Source organism: Danio aesculapii, chromosome 4, assembly GCF_903798145.1.
Source record: "Danio aesculapii chromosome 4, fDanAes4.1, whole genome shotgun sequence".
NCBI lineage: Eukaryota > Metazoa > Chordata > Actinopteri > Cypriniformes > Danionidae > Danio > Danio aesculapii.
In genome coordinates this window covers 51,347,926-51,366,454 of record NC_079438.1, presented here as the reverse complement: position 1 = coordinate 51,366,454, position 18,529 = coordinate 51,347,926, and the positions used below count along the sequence as shown (strand labels likewise).

The following is an 18,529-nucleotide window of genomic DNA, read 5'->3' as shown; positions in this document are numbered from 1 at the left end:
AGCCAGTGAGTTTGAGAAGCCCATTCTTCTTGGAGTGATTTGAAGATTACAGCCTGTGTGTTTAGGGCTAAAGTCAAAGAAAAGAGTTTCTGAGATTATGGTCTGCATTTGTATAAAGGCTCTGTGTGGTGTTATAGGCTCCAGTGGCCCAGTTTTGCACCACCCTATAGTTTAGCTGTCAGAAATGCCCTCAAAAATCACAATATATAACTCCATTACAACTCTATTATTATTATTATTAATGAAAACTTGTTTGACTTTCCAAGGAACACTGGGGATGAGGTTTAGCAACATGTCTCATGTATGTTTTTTGGTCCAATTTACAGAGAAACAGGACAGACAATTTTAATATATCATACAATATATCATACATATAATACTGTATACTGACAATAGATAAACGATTACAGTCTTGAGCCACTATAAAAATGTAGCAAGCACTTCTATTTTTTTTTTCCATGAAATTAAATTTATTTAGGTTTGGAGTACAAAATGAATCTTGAACTCACAGTCTATTTAAAGCCAATGCATTATAAAAAATAATAAAAGATTATAAATGATTATAACATTTGTAATAAGCAGACAGGCAACTGCAGATAATGCTCACCAGGAGGGTTTGTTCTCCACTCTGAACAATGGAACTCTTGTGAGGCTCGTAACCCTGACATGATCACAAGATGGAGAACTTCACCTCTCGGGAACACAAGGGCAGCACATTTCAATCAACAGTGGAGTAATTTACACTGAAGAGGATGACCTCTGCAACGATCCGACACATCAGATACCCACATGCAAATATCCTGCCTCCACAAGACTTTAAGGCAAATGACACAAAAAAATATATACAAAACATGGAAGGGATGACGTGGTAACAGGTGTGGTGACAAGTCAAGAGTGGAGAGGTGGAGTGAAGTGGACAGGTTGGAGATGGCTCAAGTTTCTGTTTCTCTGATCCAAATAGGCAAAGGGAGTAGGTCAGGAGAGACCCTACAGCTGGGATGAAGCATGTGCTGATGCAAGATTAGGGTTAACGTGACAGCGTGGCATTACTTATGGTCATGCATGATATGCCTTGCACATCGATGTGTTCAGGTATCAAGTGGATCTCCTAGGAACCAGATCTGAACTGGTGACAAGTGTGTGAACCAATGAAAGTCAATATGCGACGTTGATTCATGAGTCATGACAAAAAAAAAAAGAACCAATAAAAAAGTTGATTCCTTATGATTATATAAATTACACAATAAATAAAATATAAAAAAATGTCTGTTGCATTATTGGAAATGCAGTGTCAATAACTATGATAGTTCGGTTTAATCCATGTCGGAAGACATTCTCAAGGCAAGTGACTAAACTGTATATATATTCATAATCCCTAAGATAACACAAAAGCATTGATGAAAATCTGTTGCCCTTTGACAAGCCTCTTTAATCTCCTTAGATCCTTTTCATGTAATGACAGCTTTCCTGCACAGCTGGGGAGAGTAAAAGCAGAAGCCCTACATGTTGAGTTAAAGCACTAAGCAAAGTTGATTCATTTGATCTTAGTTTAAAAAATATAATGTGAAGTTTTGAAAATTGGAGAAATTATAAAAGTCATGGAGGAGGAGAGTATTTTGGATATCTGCATGCAGTCGGTGCCACCTACCCAGGGTGTTTTTTAGAAGCCTGTAAATGGTAAGCGCCACCGAGTGCTCAGCAGAGCGAAAAACGATTCAGCAGAGGTAAATAAGTGCTGCTCATAATGTAAATCACATGCTGCTGACACCTTTGTCCCACAAAGTAGTTATTTATAGGACGACAACAGAGTAAGAGAGTTACAGAAAAAGAGCCAGGGATGGAGAGGATCTTTCTCAGTTTCTCAGAGATATCTGAACGAAGGCTAAGCAGAAATAAGGAGGTGAATGCGGTGAATCTTGCGGAGTGCGCAATCAAGCATTGGGTAGGCAACAGTTCCCCCGTTATTCTTGAATGGGAACACTGATAACCAAAGGCTGCTTCAAAGAACAAAAGATAAGCAAGTTTTTCAGATGCTTGCTCTAGATGGACCAAACCTGCAACTTCCAGTATTCTAAGTCTGGTTAGTGTCCTCATTCTCAGCCATTTACTCTCTGTAATCAGGGTGCATGCATGTGAGTGAAGAACAGAAATCATGTCAGATAAGAGAGTGACTAATATGGCTTTCAGTCGCTGTGTTGTGCAGAAAACCACAAGCTGGCAAGAATAAGCTGCACAGCATTTGCATACACTCAGAGACGACACACTCTCCTGTCACAAAGTGCAAGCCAAGGCACGGCAGGTGTATGTGAGTCACTGTATTAAGCAGCTCTCATGAACACCTGTCTGTCGTCTGGATGAATCAGGCCTTTTATCAGTCTAGCTTTTTTAAAATGGCTCCAAAGCTCAACTCAATCACATCCTCCTCCAAAGCCCTATCAAACTTACTCATCAGTTAGTCTTAGGAAACCAGAAGAACAGAGTGCTCATTATAAGTTCCCGACACCTTTCCGCCCTCCAGCATCACCTGAAGGGTTCTCTACACTCAAAGACACAAGATTAGGAACCTTATCTTAACCCATTTGTTCACATTGTTTAAACAAAGATGCACGATTTGCTTAAATATGAAGGTATATCAGACAAATAAAAGATTGGTTTGAATCTTGGTGATAGCATGCTAACAGTTCATATTTGGAAAAGAAGATAAGTTGTAATAACTAGCTAATTTTGTCACTTTAACAGGTGGAATGAATGTTTGTTTCCCAGAAATACATTTGTCTTTAGAAAACTGAGCAGTATCTGTTACACAAGAAAGCAGTTTTTGCTACCACTAATAGGACCACTGCTTGCCAGCAATGTGTCTGCAACGCAGTGGGGAGGAAGTTGTGCGGTAACCATTACAACCCACTTTCTTGCCTCGAAGTACAGTAAGCTGGTTGAAGAAACTGGCTCAATTAGACAATATACTGAGAAACATTCATGCAAACATTCAGCAAGACAGGCATGATGAACTACAGAGATGGTTGATAATTTGTCAAATGGAGTTTAACGTTTTCCAAATGCATGAAAAAACCAAGAGTTGAGCCCACACAACACACATACTGCAAAATAGAAAGAAAGCTTCTTAACAACCAGGTGTAGCCTAGTGACATCTGTTAATTCAACTGTCTGTCTATTTCTCTAAGAACTGCAGGTAGGTGAAAATGACCTTATAGGAAAAACACAGAGCTTGAATGTAATGCGGAACAAGAAAACAAGACTTTCTGACCTATCTAGGGCAAAGGCCATGGTGTTTGTAAGCATTAAAAGCAAAGCGCGAGCTTCCTCATCAGATGCGTTACACACAGGAAGCTGTAAGCTTCCTTTTCCTTTTTGATGATACAAATGCAAAGACAGGCTAGACAGCAGCCAAACAAGAATATAAAACAAAGTGATACAGCTGAGGAGAAAAGACAAGATGCTTTGTCAACTGAAGTCCGAATTCCTGCATGTTAAAGCAGCAGGGTTAGGCTATCAACATGAAGTTGTTGACTACTCAGTAAAATGTTGTTTGGTAAACTATACATTTATTTGACACAATGACCAACGTAGTATAAAGCAAAACACAGATAAGAAAGAAAGCTTGGGAATAGTCAATGACGTAACAAGCTTTATAGTGCTCAGGGTGTTCACTGATCAGCTGGCTGTATCAGGGCTGCCTCAAATCCATTAAGCCCAAAAAGTGGACTGAATAAGTGTGTTTGAAATCGCAAGTGCCAAAGAAAAGCAGACCTTTTAGGGAATCAGCTTTGGGAATCAGGATTGAATTCCTTCAACTCTGGAGCATCACATCACTGCCATTTTTACCGTAATGTAATGTAATGTGTATTTATATATCGCATTTATTGTGTATGGCCATACCCAACATGCTCTATAGTCATGAGGGGGTCTCTCCACACCACAATTGGTATGCAGCAGCCACAGGCGACGGTGCCAGTGCGCTTGGAGAGTCAGCGATGGAGCCAATTCGGTGGATGGGTATGATTGGGAGGCCATGATGGATAAGGGCCAATTGCGGTAATTTGGCTAGCACACCGGGGTTACACCCCTACTCTTTTACGAGACGTGCCATGGGATTTCTAATAACCACAGAGAGTCAGGACCTCGGTTTAAAGATGGCACTCACTGACAGTATAGTGTCCCCTTCACTATACTGTGGCATTAGAACTCACACAGACCACAGTTTGAGTGCCCCCTGCTGGCCTCCCTAACACCACTTCCAGCAGCAACCTAGCTTTCCCATGTGGTCTCCCATCCAGGTACTGGCCTTAGCTTCAGTGACTAACCGGTCTTGGGCTGCAGGGCGATATGGCTGTACTGTCTCTGTCTGGATCCTGATAAAGTCGCAGCATGAGGATGGGCCAAAATAAGACAACTTCATACTACTCAGTGGGCCACTTGCATTGTTCTGGCTCTGGTGTTGGTTCCAAAGGTCTACAGTGCACAATTAGCACAGAGAAGATGTCACATGGACTAGAGCCCAGGAAGAGTATTTAGCCTCAGATGACAAATTGTAGATAACAATGCAGCTTTAGAAAGAGATTATTTTACAATCCAATATTAGTTCCTGTGCAGTATGCACTTCCTCTGAGTACTATACTCCAATATTTATGAAGATGCAGGTGGAATGAGAGTGCACTGAATTTTTTAGATTGCTTATCCTATCCTCATCACAGTACTCATTTATGGACAAATGTGGTTTGGAATACAATTTAGGTCAGATGGACAAGCACTGCTGCTCGCCTTTCCTTTAACCTATGCAGCAGGGTCACAATCAGGTCATCGTCACATGGGAACATTCGGCAAGGCAGGAGCCAGCCACCTGACTGTCACATTCCTCATGGGAAAGGCAGAGAACAGAAAAAAAAATTGCAAGGGAAGGAACGTAGAAAGGTCATTGGGGACTGAGTAGGAAGTACAGTTACCAGGAAGAGAATTCACAATTTTATGTGAAATACAGAAGAACGGTGTTCATTCCACAACAATATCTATTGTTTCATGTAAACAATTCAGCAGAAGTGTGTGACAGTCAACTTAAGTAATTTCCACAGATCTTTTGTAAATACCAAGATTTATCAAATTTGTATCTTTAACAGCAAAACCAAGTAAAATGCAGTTCTAAAATAGTAGTAAAGGTTTGAAATACAACATCATGGCAAATTCAGCAATCAGTTCTTCAAAATTACTCCATTTCTCCACAACTCTATTTCGATTCAAATAACAAAATCCCATTACTGAAAGCTGAGTAAACTCAACAAATCACATTAAATCTGCCCAAACCATGAAATGTGTGTGCAATAACGACAAGTTGTGGCCGTGCTACTTGTGACTGGGTATGCAGTGACAGGGCAGGGTCACTATGACCGACATAAAGAATGTCACCATACAGTTGAGTACAACAGCTGAGCTGAGACTGTGCCACAGTTCTGGGTTTTCATTCCTGAAGCTCATGTGAGAGCTAAAAGATTCCCTTGGGCCAACTCTGCCCCACGTCATTACCCAAAACTGTCTGCTCAAATTCTGACCATGTAGTGGAACGACAGCAGCAGATGAGGTGCTGCTATTTATAGCTTGTAAAAGAAAAGATCTAAAATTCTGGAACACATTATGCCTTTTTTTTGGCACATGGCAGTATTCTTGCGACCATGTTTCGGGTCAGAGTAAGGTTTCCAGAATTATGTATACTACTGCAGAGGATGAGCTAAGCTTGTTTGAGCATCCTAAATTGAGTCAAACTCTGGCAAGAGAGGACGTCCTACTTTTGTACTCACTACAGGGGCCTGAACATAGCCTTAGAATGATGTAACAGACCCTGACAGCCCAATAAACACCAGCTCCCATTGATACAGCTCAGGCTACACCTCTAGCACCGCATTTATATAGGTGTGACAGTGCCAAAATATCCCAGACATTTAGCAGAAACAGCCTGCCCCAGCTCTAAGTAACCAAGATGCATTCCTTTGGATTGAGGGGAGTGCTATCACATATCTGTAATAAGATTTGGAAGAAAAATAAAAAACAGAAGCTTCAGTACATTTCAAACTTTGTTGGGAAAATTAGTAAGCTTCAGACTTTATGCATTCTGTTTTTTATCTCACTATGCTAAATATTCTCAAAGACTTTTTTTAATGATTTCCCTTTTGTAAAAAGACAACCTACTAATGATCAAAACCCCAAAAATACTGCATTCAGATCCAGATTCTGAGCTTTCAGCATGTGCTCTAGCTGGGAGAGACAGATAATACCAGAAAGAGAGTCCGCTTTCAATTGAAAACCCCCCTTCTTTAAGTTTTTGTCCTCTTCAAAAGCTGACGTCTTGCCACAAGAATTCAGAGAATGTGAACGCAAATCAGCCACTGAAATCTGGGAGGAGTTGCGGGTCCAACCAGCCCACTCTGCAAAAGCCACTTCAAGAGCAGCCTCTAAGATGCTCTTCATACAGGATACAAGGTTTACATGCTTCCAAATTTAGGATCTGCTACGTCATTGTGTCCTCCCACAAATGAATGAAATAGCAAAATGATAAACACTGAAGCCAGGCAAAGTCTCTAAAACAGTCCGAAACAATATTTGCAATTATTTTGCTTAATTAATAAGTACACATGCACAAACTGTATAAAGGCTTGAATTGAATAGCACTCTAAATCTAATTTAACTGATGACAAAGCACTTCTGACAATACAAGAATGAAGAGAGCAAATAGGGTCAGTAGGGTGAAGGTAATAGAGGGTGAGGCTGAATGGTAAAACCACTGTGTATGTGTGTGTGTAAACAGCATCTTAAGAGGCTTATTGAATAAAATGAGGGGCAGTTAGGACAAGGGGCTGAGGTGAGCAATGAAACCTGAGGAATTTACTGCCCTCCCATAGTGACCTTTAACACACTTACACTACCTACAAAAGCACAGAGAGACAACGATAATAAAGACCACAAAGGATCAAACCTGATTTTCCTCATTAGCTAGTGTCTCAACTTTAATTGATATGCAACCTATCACAGGCTATTGATCAGGCTCTCAAAGGAGTGATGAGAATAATATAACAGGAGGGAGTTCCAGCAAGCCTCAGTGGGCAAAAAAGGTTTTTGTATGCCAGAGACAGATGAGCAGCTGTATAAGATTATGCATTCTTTCGGAGATGGTACAGCCAGCAATATGTTACCAGTAAAGTATTTGAAGTGGACGCATGATTTAAAGTAATGTGCAAGTGCCGTTACTGGGTTTATCGAACATGCATTCACATATATAAGAGCATTTTGGTTTATGCAATGTAAAATCTGATGTTTTTTGGGGTGGATGAGGGTCTTTTCATCTAAGTTATTGCCAAAAAAGGACCAAAGGTAAGACTTCCTTTTTTTGGTCAAAACCAATATAATCAATATTCAACATTGTAAAGAATATAACTTTTAGCCCCCCCCCATATAAAACTATAAAAGCTTAAAATATAGACTACCTGTTAAGTTTTTACGTGAAAGAAGTCAAGAAAACAGACAGACCCAGACGTGGATCTTCTGAGAAGTGAAACCACGACTTGACAAGAAAGACAAGTGAATCTATTTAAGCCAAGAGCTGTCAGAGTTTGTGATGAATGCACACATTTTCTACTTTGCATACATTTCTCTGTCATTGTGCAGCTGACAAGGTTAAAAAAAAAAGAAATTATCTTTGAAAAAAAAAGTCAACTTCACATTAAGTAGAGATAAAACACACAATTCAAGTGAAACATAATTCCAATCAGATAGCATCTCACAATGGCAAAGCCCTCCATGTATTTCCATTGATGATGACATCTTTTTTCCTTCCAGACTGTGTAAGACACAATGGATAAACACACACATACAGGCCCAGTACTGTAAATGAGGAAGGAGATCAGCGCTTGCAAATGAAGGAAGCGCTACTCCTGTCTTTGTCTTTCTCACTTCTTTAAAAAAAATGGATTTCAACAATGAAAAGGGAAACGGCTATGGCTAGGATCCATGGGATTGGATTTCTTCCTCAACTGTTCCCCTTCACATCCTCTGCATTATTCACAGATGACGACACTCTCTCTGGGGCATGTCTTTTTTATTCCGGCCTGGACTTAAGGCACCTCCCGCACAAATTCCAGCACTGTGATATCTCATAGCTAGCATATGGCGATAAGGCTGAGGGCATGACAGCCGCATAGTCTTAAATAGCCTGGGGTCAATACCGGTCAACAACTTGCATATGGATGAAAGTATACATTTATAAAGAAAGTCAACATACGACAACATAGGACCCTGTGTGAGTGTGTGTGCATATGTTTAGACAACTAATTGCAAGTGATTTCCATTGCCCCTGCTGGAAAAGCTCATAAAAAAGAGCTTACAACTCTATTAGTGCATTGAAATAACATTACCCACAAAAAACACCAAAGAAAATACACCTATGGCGGGGATGAACAAGAAACAGAAGGGAAATTTGAGTGGTACTTGCTGTGCAAACCACACTGGGTTGTTAGGTAGTTTTTTATTAGCCAAAGTCAAATATCTATGGGATTTTTCCATGAATTTCACTTTCTGCCAGTGGAAATTCAGAAGCCAGATCACTTTAAGAAGAAAAACCACATAATTTGAGTTATCATCAATGTCGGTACCACAAACTGCGCATTACAAATTACACAGCAATCTTTAATACTGAAGGTCAGGGGTTTGTTAAACATGTTTGAGTAATATTGCGTGGTGCTTGCTAAGGGTGGATTAATATCGCATTCAAAATGTTATGACTGCACCCTGCTTTGTTTCTGCTCAGTTACTATGTGACATTTTCGGAAAACATTTGGCAGAGAGATAGATGGCAATGTTGAGAAAAAGACAGAGGGGGACTGAACTCTTCACAGCGCATTTAGCGCTTGCACAGCCTTTCATGTCTTTACTATTATAATTCAGCTGAATAGAAAAACAAAAGCATAAAGGGATGCCTCTGCTCCCATTAAGAGAGCCATGGCATGAATCTCCCTGAAACCATGAGGAATGAATTGTGGGGGTCTAATAGCTCATCTATGATTCAACACATACCAAGTCTATGAGGACAAGAGAGACAGTACAGCCCATTTTGATCCAATAAATCTATTCGGAGTGATATGGATTTACTGATGCATGCCGGGTAACCAAAGCCACTATCCAAATAACTGATACCACAATAGTGTAACTGAATTGCTACTAAATATGTAATAATTGCATCCTAATGGAAGTGCTGGAGAACATTAGAACCAAATAGGAACGTTTGAGTCAATCCATGCAACGAAAGTAATTCCCAAGTGATCTCAAATGGGAGGACAAAAAAAAGCTCTGCAAATGAATCAGCTCTGGGATATAAAACAGTTTAGATGGCCCATTAACAAAGCTGACGAGATAATCTTCTTTCCTCTTCTGCATCCAAGACAAGTCACTTCTACTGATGTCCAGTAAGACTACAAAAGCATCCTGAAAGTGAAGGGAAAAAAAGAGCGAATAAAAGAGAGAGAGAGAGAAAGTGGACAAAAAGCAACCCTCCATTATGTTCTTATATTCATCACCCCCTCTTCGCCTTTCTTCTCTTCTTTGTCAACCTGGGGGTTTCCAATGGCCAGACCTCTGCTCCTGCGTGCCCTCTAACCCTCGAATTACTTAAGAGTTGCTCTAAAGGTCTTGATCTTTCTATAAATGCAGTGCACATCCCCCCTTTAAGCAAATGTCTACACATCATAAAGCTACATTGCTTCCATCAATGCACATTGCCTGCAATCCTCTCATCCTGTCAGTGCCAACATGACGTCACTGGCACCAACCACCCTTACATTCCACAGTCTTCCACCCCACCCTTTGCAGCATATTTTGCACACTTTCATCTGTATGTGCTTTGACATGTTTATGTAACGGTTTAAATATACGAGCGCTTAGGAGGAATTACTAACACAGCCTAGTATCAGTGTGTATAACGGTTCAGTTTGTATGGAAGGATCTTCATCAGGCAGCTAACAACAATCCATCCTTCTCTGTGTGTAGTTATACTTGCTCCAGAAAAGATCTATCTGGCTAGAAACCAGATACTATGATGAACAGAAAGGGTGATACTTGGAGGAAACACTCAAGTCTATATGTACCAGACCCAACTCGATTTCACTTACCAGACCCTAATTTGTCAGATTTAGATGTCAATGTGTTATCAAAAACTCTAAATGTATCTCAGCTCTTGGTTTTGAAATTAAAATAGCTCTGCCAGGAAGGTAAAAAGGTCAATGAATGTATATATGCATCCAGATATGAGTCCAATATCCTGTCCAAGAAATCATAGTAAAAGTGAAATCTTGTTTTGATCTGACAGTTACAGTCTTCAAGGTGTCTGAACCACTACATCGCATGAGTTACGTTATTATTAACATAGTGCTGTTACCTAAGCAAAGATGTGTTATGGTGAAGTCCCTTTAAGGCAAGTCATTTCACTCTGCAGCCATCTTTGAAATTCCTCTTGGGCAGTATGCTCGGGCATTCTGTCTGAATGGGGAAACATCAAATTCTCCAAAATTTCTTGCCAAGCTTACGATTGAATTTTTATATTAGGAATCACCAATAAAATTAAATAACAACTGTGTCTTTAGTTTCATTTCTAAACGTCCAAATCATACAAAATCTGCAGATACTCATGTCTGGTTCATGCCCCTCCACCAGAGTATTGTCAGTTTATAGCGATTGATAATTGGCTCCTGTACTAGAAGGTGGGCTTTTTCACCATATATGCTTATTTCACGCAGCCACCATTTTAAAACACAAAAGCGAGGCTGCGGTGGGAAGAAACCCGGAAGTATAGGATCAGCACTGTAAACATTGCAGCAACATGCTGTGTACTACAAACCCCCTAGCTGTTGCCACGATTTCAAAATGCAGATATGGTGTTAACATCACTTTAATATCATTCAGTTCAGTTTAATTTAAACAATTGAAAGCATATTAGGCATCAAACAACATCACAATCTCTTTCAGAGTAATACGCCCAAGTGTCCTCCTAGGCTTTAGTTCATGGCAGCAGGTAAACACCGGGGGGACGCTTCCCAGCTTCAGTCTATGTAACCGGTGAGCGATAAAACAATGCAGTCCTCTGTAGCACACCCTCGTGTTGTCTGTAATAGTGTTGTCCTGGTACTGAAGTTTTAAAAAACGTCCAATTCCCACTAACATTTAAACACTGCTGAGCGCGCTCATAAACATCGCTGATTTGCCATAGTATTCACCAGTGCTCAACAGAAACGACTGTGATTGCTCGTGAAGGTCATCAGTTCACCACTCTTCCCCGAGTGCAAACACGGATAGACGGACATTGAAGCCTTTAAGGCCATAAAGATCAGTCGATTTATCAGCGGATCGCTCGTCTGCGTTTGTGCTCGGTAAACATCGGTGAAGTGTGGTGAACTGATGACCTTCACAGCCAAACAAAGTCATTCTGTTGAGCACGTGAACACAATGGCAAATCAGCATTGTTTAAGAACGCCACCAACAGTGCTTCAATGTTAACGTGGAATGGACTTTTTTTTATTACAGTACCGAAATTTTGTATCGTGACATGTCTAATATAGTGAAAGAATCCCTTCATCAACTTGAGTTTGATAAATAAAAGTGCAATTTCCCTTAACTTAGCTCAAAATGAGGTCCAATATCCCTTTATTTTCACTATTTATTTAGAACAGACCTTTGAGTCACTCGGAAGGCTGTGAAAGTATAAATTTGTGTCGATTTCTCTTCGCTAATAAGATATACAGCCAGGTACACAACATTCCTGTGTGACTCAGGCGATACTTTCGGGTTTCTTCCCACTGCAGCCTCGATTTTGCTATTTAAAATGGCGGCCGCGTGAAATCAGTCTATATCGATCGATGATTGGCTCCTGTACTAGTAGGCTGGGCTTTATTGACCATACTTACAGTTACACTTTTCCCCATTCCAAAAGATATGAGTGACATGTCTTGTGAATTCTATAGTCTTTGGTTATTGTCAATTGGATAAAATGTAGACAAGATAGATGCATTCCCCTTTTACACCTGGCATTTCATTTGGTTCACTTTCAACAACATTTTGGGGAGGGTAAATTGCAAAACAATGGTCTCAAACGCCAACTCTAGTTTAACTCCAACCACCTCCAACTCACACCTGCTTATTAGTCTCTAGTAGTTCTGAACACCTTGATTAATTGGATTAGCTCTGTTTGATTAGGGTTGGAGCAAAACGGAGCTGCGGCCCCCCAGGAACCGAATTTGAGACCAATGTTGTAAAATTATTTCATATTCTGAAATAAGCTCATACAATTTACATATGAGTGGGGAAAAATTGATAGAAGCAGCTTTTGTTTTTGTTTCTTTTCATCAGTGGAAATCAGGAACTGTAATAGAGCATTGTGCTCTTCACATTTTTTAACCAAACCTATGATGTCAGATGACAAAGTAGGAAATTGGTCTGATTAATTTCATAATCAGCATCAACATTCTGAATGTAATTTGATCATGTTTCTGACCTCTTTGGGAAGCGGACAAGCTCAAAACATTTCAGAGGCTGTATTTAGCATCATCCACTTGTGCTCGCATCTACAACTCTCTACTAAACAGGGTCAAAAAGGCTGAGAACCCTGTACTTATTGAATCTTAATGCAAATAATCTGTTTAAAAAAGATGCATTCCAGTTATTTATTGTATCGGTATATTTAGCTAAAAAATGTATTTTGCTACTCTGGTCTGCATCACAAGCTCCATCTTTTAAAATGTGGATATCACAGATTGCTACATGGCTACCATTAGAAAAACTTACCTATGACAAACATGAAAAATCTGATAGATTTTGGTCAATTTGGTCTCCCCTTTGGGAGTACATAAAAGAGCTCTCTTAAGTTAATACAACATCCTTGACATTCATTTACACTCTTTGTTATAACCTACACTTAAAGACTACTCTAAGATGATGTAATTGTACTTTTAATTATTCTTCACCTATTTATTTATTTTGTTTTTTTACATTAATTTCTCTGTTACTTTCACTCTCAAGACTGTACATTCTCTTTAATGTTAAAACATTTTGATGTTAATGTTTTGTGAATATGGGCATACAATAAAAAAAAAAATAAAAAAAAAAATAAAAAAGGCTGAGAACCAATGTGTTAATACTAAAGTGTCTCTTGTGGCAACGCTGAAAACCAAGCACTGTGTCACACTTTGGAATGTAGTGATGAACAGCATGAAATCAAGCAAGGATAGCATCTGTGTTCGAGAAAAACATGAATTCAAACGCTTCAAGAAATGCAAACCTGATTCTATCATAAAAAGGAATTTGTAACACAAAACAAGTGTGCTTTGCATTCCTAGCATTGCTGGATATGGCTAAGATGTGTAAATATTATGTCTTCCTTTTACAGTACACTGATGATGAAAACAATAATAATATTTTGATAAAATAGTCATGGCAACAACGTTCTATATTACTTTAACTTATCTTAAAGGGGAGGTCCAGAGTCTATTTTTAAGGCTTAGTTGTGTTTATAAGATGCAATGCAATGTTTGCTCATGCTTCATTTGTAGAAAAACACGTTGTTATTTTTTTTTTATACATCTTACTTTGATTATTTATAGCTACTCAGCTAACATGAAAACAACTGTCATATTTCCTAGTTCCTCAGAAAGGGCCGCCCTCAAGAGGCTCTGATTGTTCAGCTAACATAATGTGCTGTGATTTGCGGATTGGCTCCGGGTCATGCCCCTACAAGCATGCGCTTTTGCGTCCTTGCTACAACATACCATTAACACTACAAACTGTGCATGCAATTGATCAGTTTTAAGAAAAAAAATTCTTACAGGTTGTGGCTCACAGTCCACAGCTTCGTCGGTTGGAGGAGTTTTTAGCCAAATCCAGCATTGAACTGAGAGAGATTCTGGAAGTTCTCCTTTGTCAAATGCTAAGTATATATATATATATATATATATATATATATATATATATATATATATATATATATATATATATATATATATATATATATATATATATATATATATATATATATATATATATATATATATATAGCATTTGACAAAGGAGAACTTCCAGAATCTCTCTCAGTTCAATGCTGGATTTGGCTAAAAATTCCTCCAACCGACAAAGCTGTGGACAAAGGAGAACTTCCAGAGAATTATATTTTATAATTCTCTGGAACATAAATAAAATTAAACTAAGCACTTTTGGCTTTGTGTTGTGTCCTTTGGAAGCTCAAATACAGAAACAGAAGAAGCTCTGTGGAAATAGCAGCATTTGGACAACATTGTAGCTTTCTCTGCTGTATAATTACAGCACCTCTGACCACGCCCCTTCGCTGTGCAGGGTGTGTGTGTGTGGTGAATGCGTGTAACCAAAAGCCCTTGTGATCTCACTAGCCTGGAAGTATTTTTTGGTAGTCCCCCAACTTTGTTCGCGGTAGGCTTTGCTAAGCTAAATGTCGATGTCTACCTTTGCATTGAACTTTAAGCATATTACATTCAGAGATGTTGTTTGTGTTCACACAGCTACATTACACATGAAATAAAGTTTAAAATATGATATCGAAGTGGACCACCCCTTTAAGTTAATCAGGTTTTTTTTTTTAAGTAAAAGTTTAACATAATATTTTCAGTGTGACGGATGCAGGTTGAGATGATCAACATGCCTACTAAATCATTTGGGCATAGCCTGCAACTTCGGAGCTTCTTCACCCACATCCTGTAGGGGCACCATAAGAACCATGACCACAAATCTATACAAACAAATGAGACTTCCTGTTTAACTTTGGCACCCATTTTCAAACCCATGTTTGTGTTTCACAACCTCAGTTGTAAGCTTTTGCAGTTCACATCAAACAGCATGAGCACCTGCTATAATTAACCAAGGCTGCAGAGATAAATAACAGAATCGTTTCTTACCTGAAGTTCACACCACGCCACCTCCACTGTTGTCTCTGTGTCCAAGCCCTTGTAGACCGTTTTGAATGATCCACGTCCAATTTCGATGTCAAATTTGAGGAAGCGGCCATCAGGAGAGGTGCCCACAGCTTTGGTCTCCACTTCTTCAATGTCTTCCTGCACCTTTTTCTCAGCCTCCCTCAGCTCAGCTTCAGCACGGGCCTTCGCCACCCCTCTCTCCTCCTCCTCCTGCTTGTCTGTTACTCCACTCTCTTGCTCTTTGTCACCAACATCACTGGGCTCAGTCTCCACCTTACCAAGGACTTCACTCTGCCTTGAGCCCACATCCTGCACAGAAGGACTCTGTACCTCCACAATCTCTTCAACCCCAGCACGTCTTTCATCCTCTGAACGTTCTTCCACAACGACCGCTGAAACTACTGTTTGGGTGTCAAGAGTTACATCAGGGGCCGAACTCAGCACCGTGGGTATAACAAACTGCTCGCAGTCTGGAGGTGAGGTGAGGATGCAGGCCTTGCTGGGCAAGTCAAGGGCTGTGGCATTGGAGTCACAGATGACGCTACGTCTAAAGAATCTATGCTCAGCCGTCTTCAGATCTTTATCCATTGTGTGGCGTCGCTTTCTGACCTCCGTGTCTAGCTTCTCACCAACCAGTGAGTCTGAACCGGAGCCATTCACATTCTTTGGAGGTGGTGGGGCCAAGAAGGTCACTACCTTATTGGGATTTTCCGATGACATCTTTCCAGGGAAAAATAAACTTGAACGTATAAATAAATAATTTTGAAAAAGCGTAAATGTAAACTTTGACCTTTTGCGTAAATTTCCTGCTTTTGCTTTTAACTGTGGCACAAAAAGATACTGAAAAAAATAAACGCCCACGTGAACCACAGAGTTTGCTGGAAGGCCCCCTCCGTGGGGTATTCCTTACTAACAGTTACTCTTACAGTGTAAAGGGCCAGAGCCCAAGAGAGGAGGTGTTCTTTTATAAACGTAAAAGAACAAGACACAGTTACTGAGAGGCAAGCACTGATGGTGACAGACAAAAACTGTCAAATCCACTTCATCCATCCTGCAGTGACTCGGAGACAGCCGTCATTGGGCATAAGGAACCTTAAAAGGAAAAAGGGCAAAGGCCTTGATGTTCTTCAGACCTTCAGAGTGCAGGAAACCTGGCTCCGAAACCCAAAACCAGGTTCAGATGTACTACAAGAGACATACAAAGAACATATTAATTGTGCATTAACATTCAAGCATTCAAATCTCCAGTTTAAAAGGTATAGTTCACCTAAAACTGACGATTTACTAGCTATTTACTCTCTCTCAAATGGTTACAAACCATTGTGAGCTTCTTCTGTTGAACATTGAAGAAGATCTTTTAAGGAAAACTGTAAACCTGTAATGACTGACATCCAAAGTAGGAAAATTAAATATTGTGGACAGGTTTCAAGCTTTCTTCGAATGTATTTAACACAAGAAAGAAACTCAGACAGGTTTTAAACAAGTAAAGGGAGAGTAAATAATCACATAATGTTAATTTGTAGGTGAACTATCCCTTTAATAGGTATGAGTACACCACTGAAGACTGACACATAAATAATGAACTAAGAAATAAAAAATATTAACATATTACAACTAAAGACAGTTCTAATTGTTCATTATGTTAACAAATATTCACATTAAATGCCAATTTACGCAACATATAAGACTGTAGTAATCGTTTTACAGTGTTTCAAAGAATCCTTTGCTAACTCGATTTCTCTGTATCACTGCTTGGCTCTCGCCAACGATTCCCAGGCCTTTTTTTGGATACGGAGTCAGCCAGGTGTTCCGTTTCAGTCGTAAAACCGTAAATTATATAATACATTGCGTCAAAATGTCAACAAAACAAAAACACGGCATGGCAGATGAACACGTCTACTGCGCACGCGGGGGTCGCGAGACGGGTCGCCCTGGTTACGTGTGGTGGCCAGCTGAGATTTGGGGGATTTTTATAACTGTAAAGCACAAAACCCAAAAGTATTAAGCAGTTTTAAACGATTACAAGCAACACACAATGTAAGATATGTTTACACAATGTTGTCAAGTAACGAAAACCGTTGGTTCTTCAGCTCTCGAGTTTGCTCTTAAAATAACGTCGCGCACGTTTAATAACGTTTATTGAACAGGAAGCGCTTACGAATACACGCGCTTCATACATACGACAGCACAACACATATAGTGTGTATTTACCCTGTCAACACACAATTAACAGATGTTTATAGATATCGTCAATACATTTGGCTGCAATAAATAAATAGGAGGCTGGCCAGCGATTACCTTTCGTATCGTCATATCCATTGCCCGCTGATGTAGACAAAGCGACAGCTGCAGTTGCTCGAGTTGACCGAGCGAATAATTTCAGAGAGATAATCGGCAAACTGTTACAAAGGCAAAATATGATCACGACTATAAACCAGAAAACATAAATTCCATAGATTTAAGTTAGCACAGCTACTCGTTCATCGCGCTGTTTTGCTCTACAGGCCAAGTTCAACACGGGGCTGTTGAATCCAGCGCGATGTGATGGTTTTAATGAAATCGGTATCCAGCGTAACGATGATGTATCCCATGATAAAACATCATGACAAATCGACAACAGTGTCCGGTTCCGGTGGACTGCACGCGGATCCGCTGAACCCACGGATTTTTCTTCCTTTCACGTGAACAATGCAACAACATCCACTGCGGATTGCGTTCGCGGCTGTCGAACCGGCGGAATCGTTATCCTTACGCAGCAGCAGTCGACAAATGACATCCAGTAGTCTCCATATGCAGCATTCGGGGTTTGTCTGTAACTGCTGCTCTTGGTTCGGGTGGTGTTATTAAGACTCCAGTCTGTCACGTTGGTTTTAGCTCCGAGGCTGCTGCTGTCTACCCTCCCACTGAATAATGACAGCACAGCGGCAGCCGACAGTGGCGTAAAGCGGACTGAAGAGGTCGCTGTTTCCTTCCCGAGTCCATTTATGTATTTATTTATTTGTTTGTTTTTTATTTATTTGTTTGTTTGTTTTATTTTTTGAGGGGATATTCCAAAATAATAATTTATTTTGCACTTCTGAATTTAATAAAATGATGGAGGATGAAACCTGCAAAAACAATAAATAAATAAATAAACATGCAAATTAATTAATCCTCAAGTTCCTGCATGAATGAAATAATAAATAATTATGCAAATCAATTAATTAATTAATCCTCAAATTCCTGCATAAATAAAACAATAAATAAATATGCAAATAAATAAATATAAATATATATGAAAAAACACAAATTCCTGCATAAATAAAACAAATAACTATGCAAATAAATAAATAAAAATCATTAAATGCCTGCATAAATAAAACAATAAATTATTATGCAAATAAAAAAAATAAAAATATAATACTAAATACGCAAATAAATAAATAAATTAATTCATAAATCTACAAATTCCTGCATAAATAAAACAATAAATAAAACAATAAATGCATAAATAAATAAAGGAATAAATAAATCTACAAATTCCTGCATAAATAAAATAATGAATGAAT

The 18,529-nt window shown here is 39.3% G+C and overlaps 1 protein-coding gene across 14 annotated transcripts in view; it reads right to left on the bottom strand.

The window, feature by feature from the left end:
• The window catches only part of wnk1b (WNK lysine deficient protein kinase 1b), a 107,779-nt gene extending 89,906 nt beyond the window's left edge, over positions 1–17,873 (bottom strand). For all 14 annotated transcript variants that reach the window (XM_056456013.1, XM_056456017.1, XM_056456015.1 and 11 more), the window contains exons 1-2: positions 17,280–17,873; positions 14,964–16,166 (exon numbers count right to left, since the gene is read on the bottom strand). In XM_056456013.1, the coding sequence (XP_056311988.1) occupies positions 14,964–15,701 (738 nt within the window). In that variant the 5' untranslated portion in view covers positions 15,702–16,166; positions 17,280–17,873. The remainder of the gene's footprint in view (positions 1–14,963; positions 16,167–17,279) is intronic.
• Between the last annotated feature and the right edge of the window lie 656 nt (positions 17,874–18,529).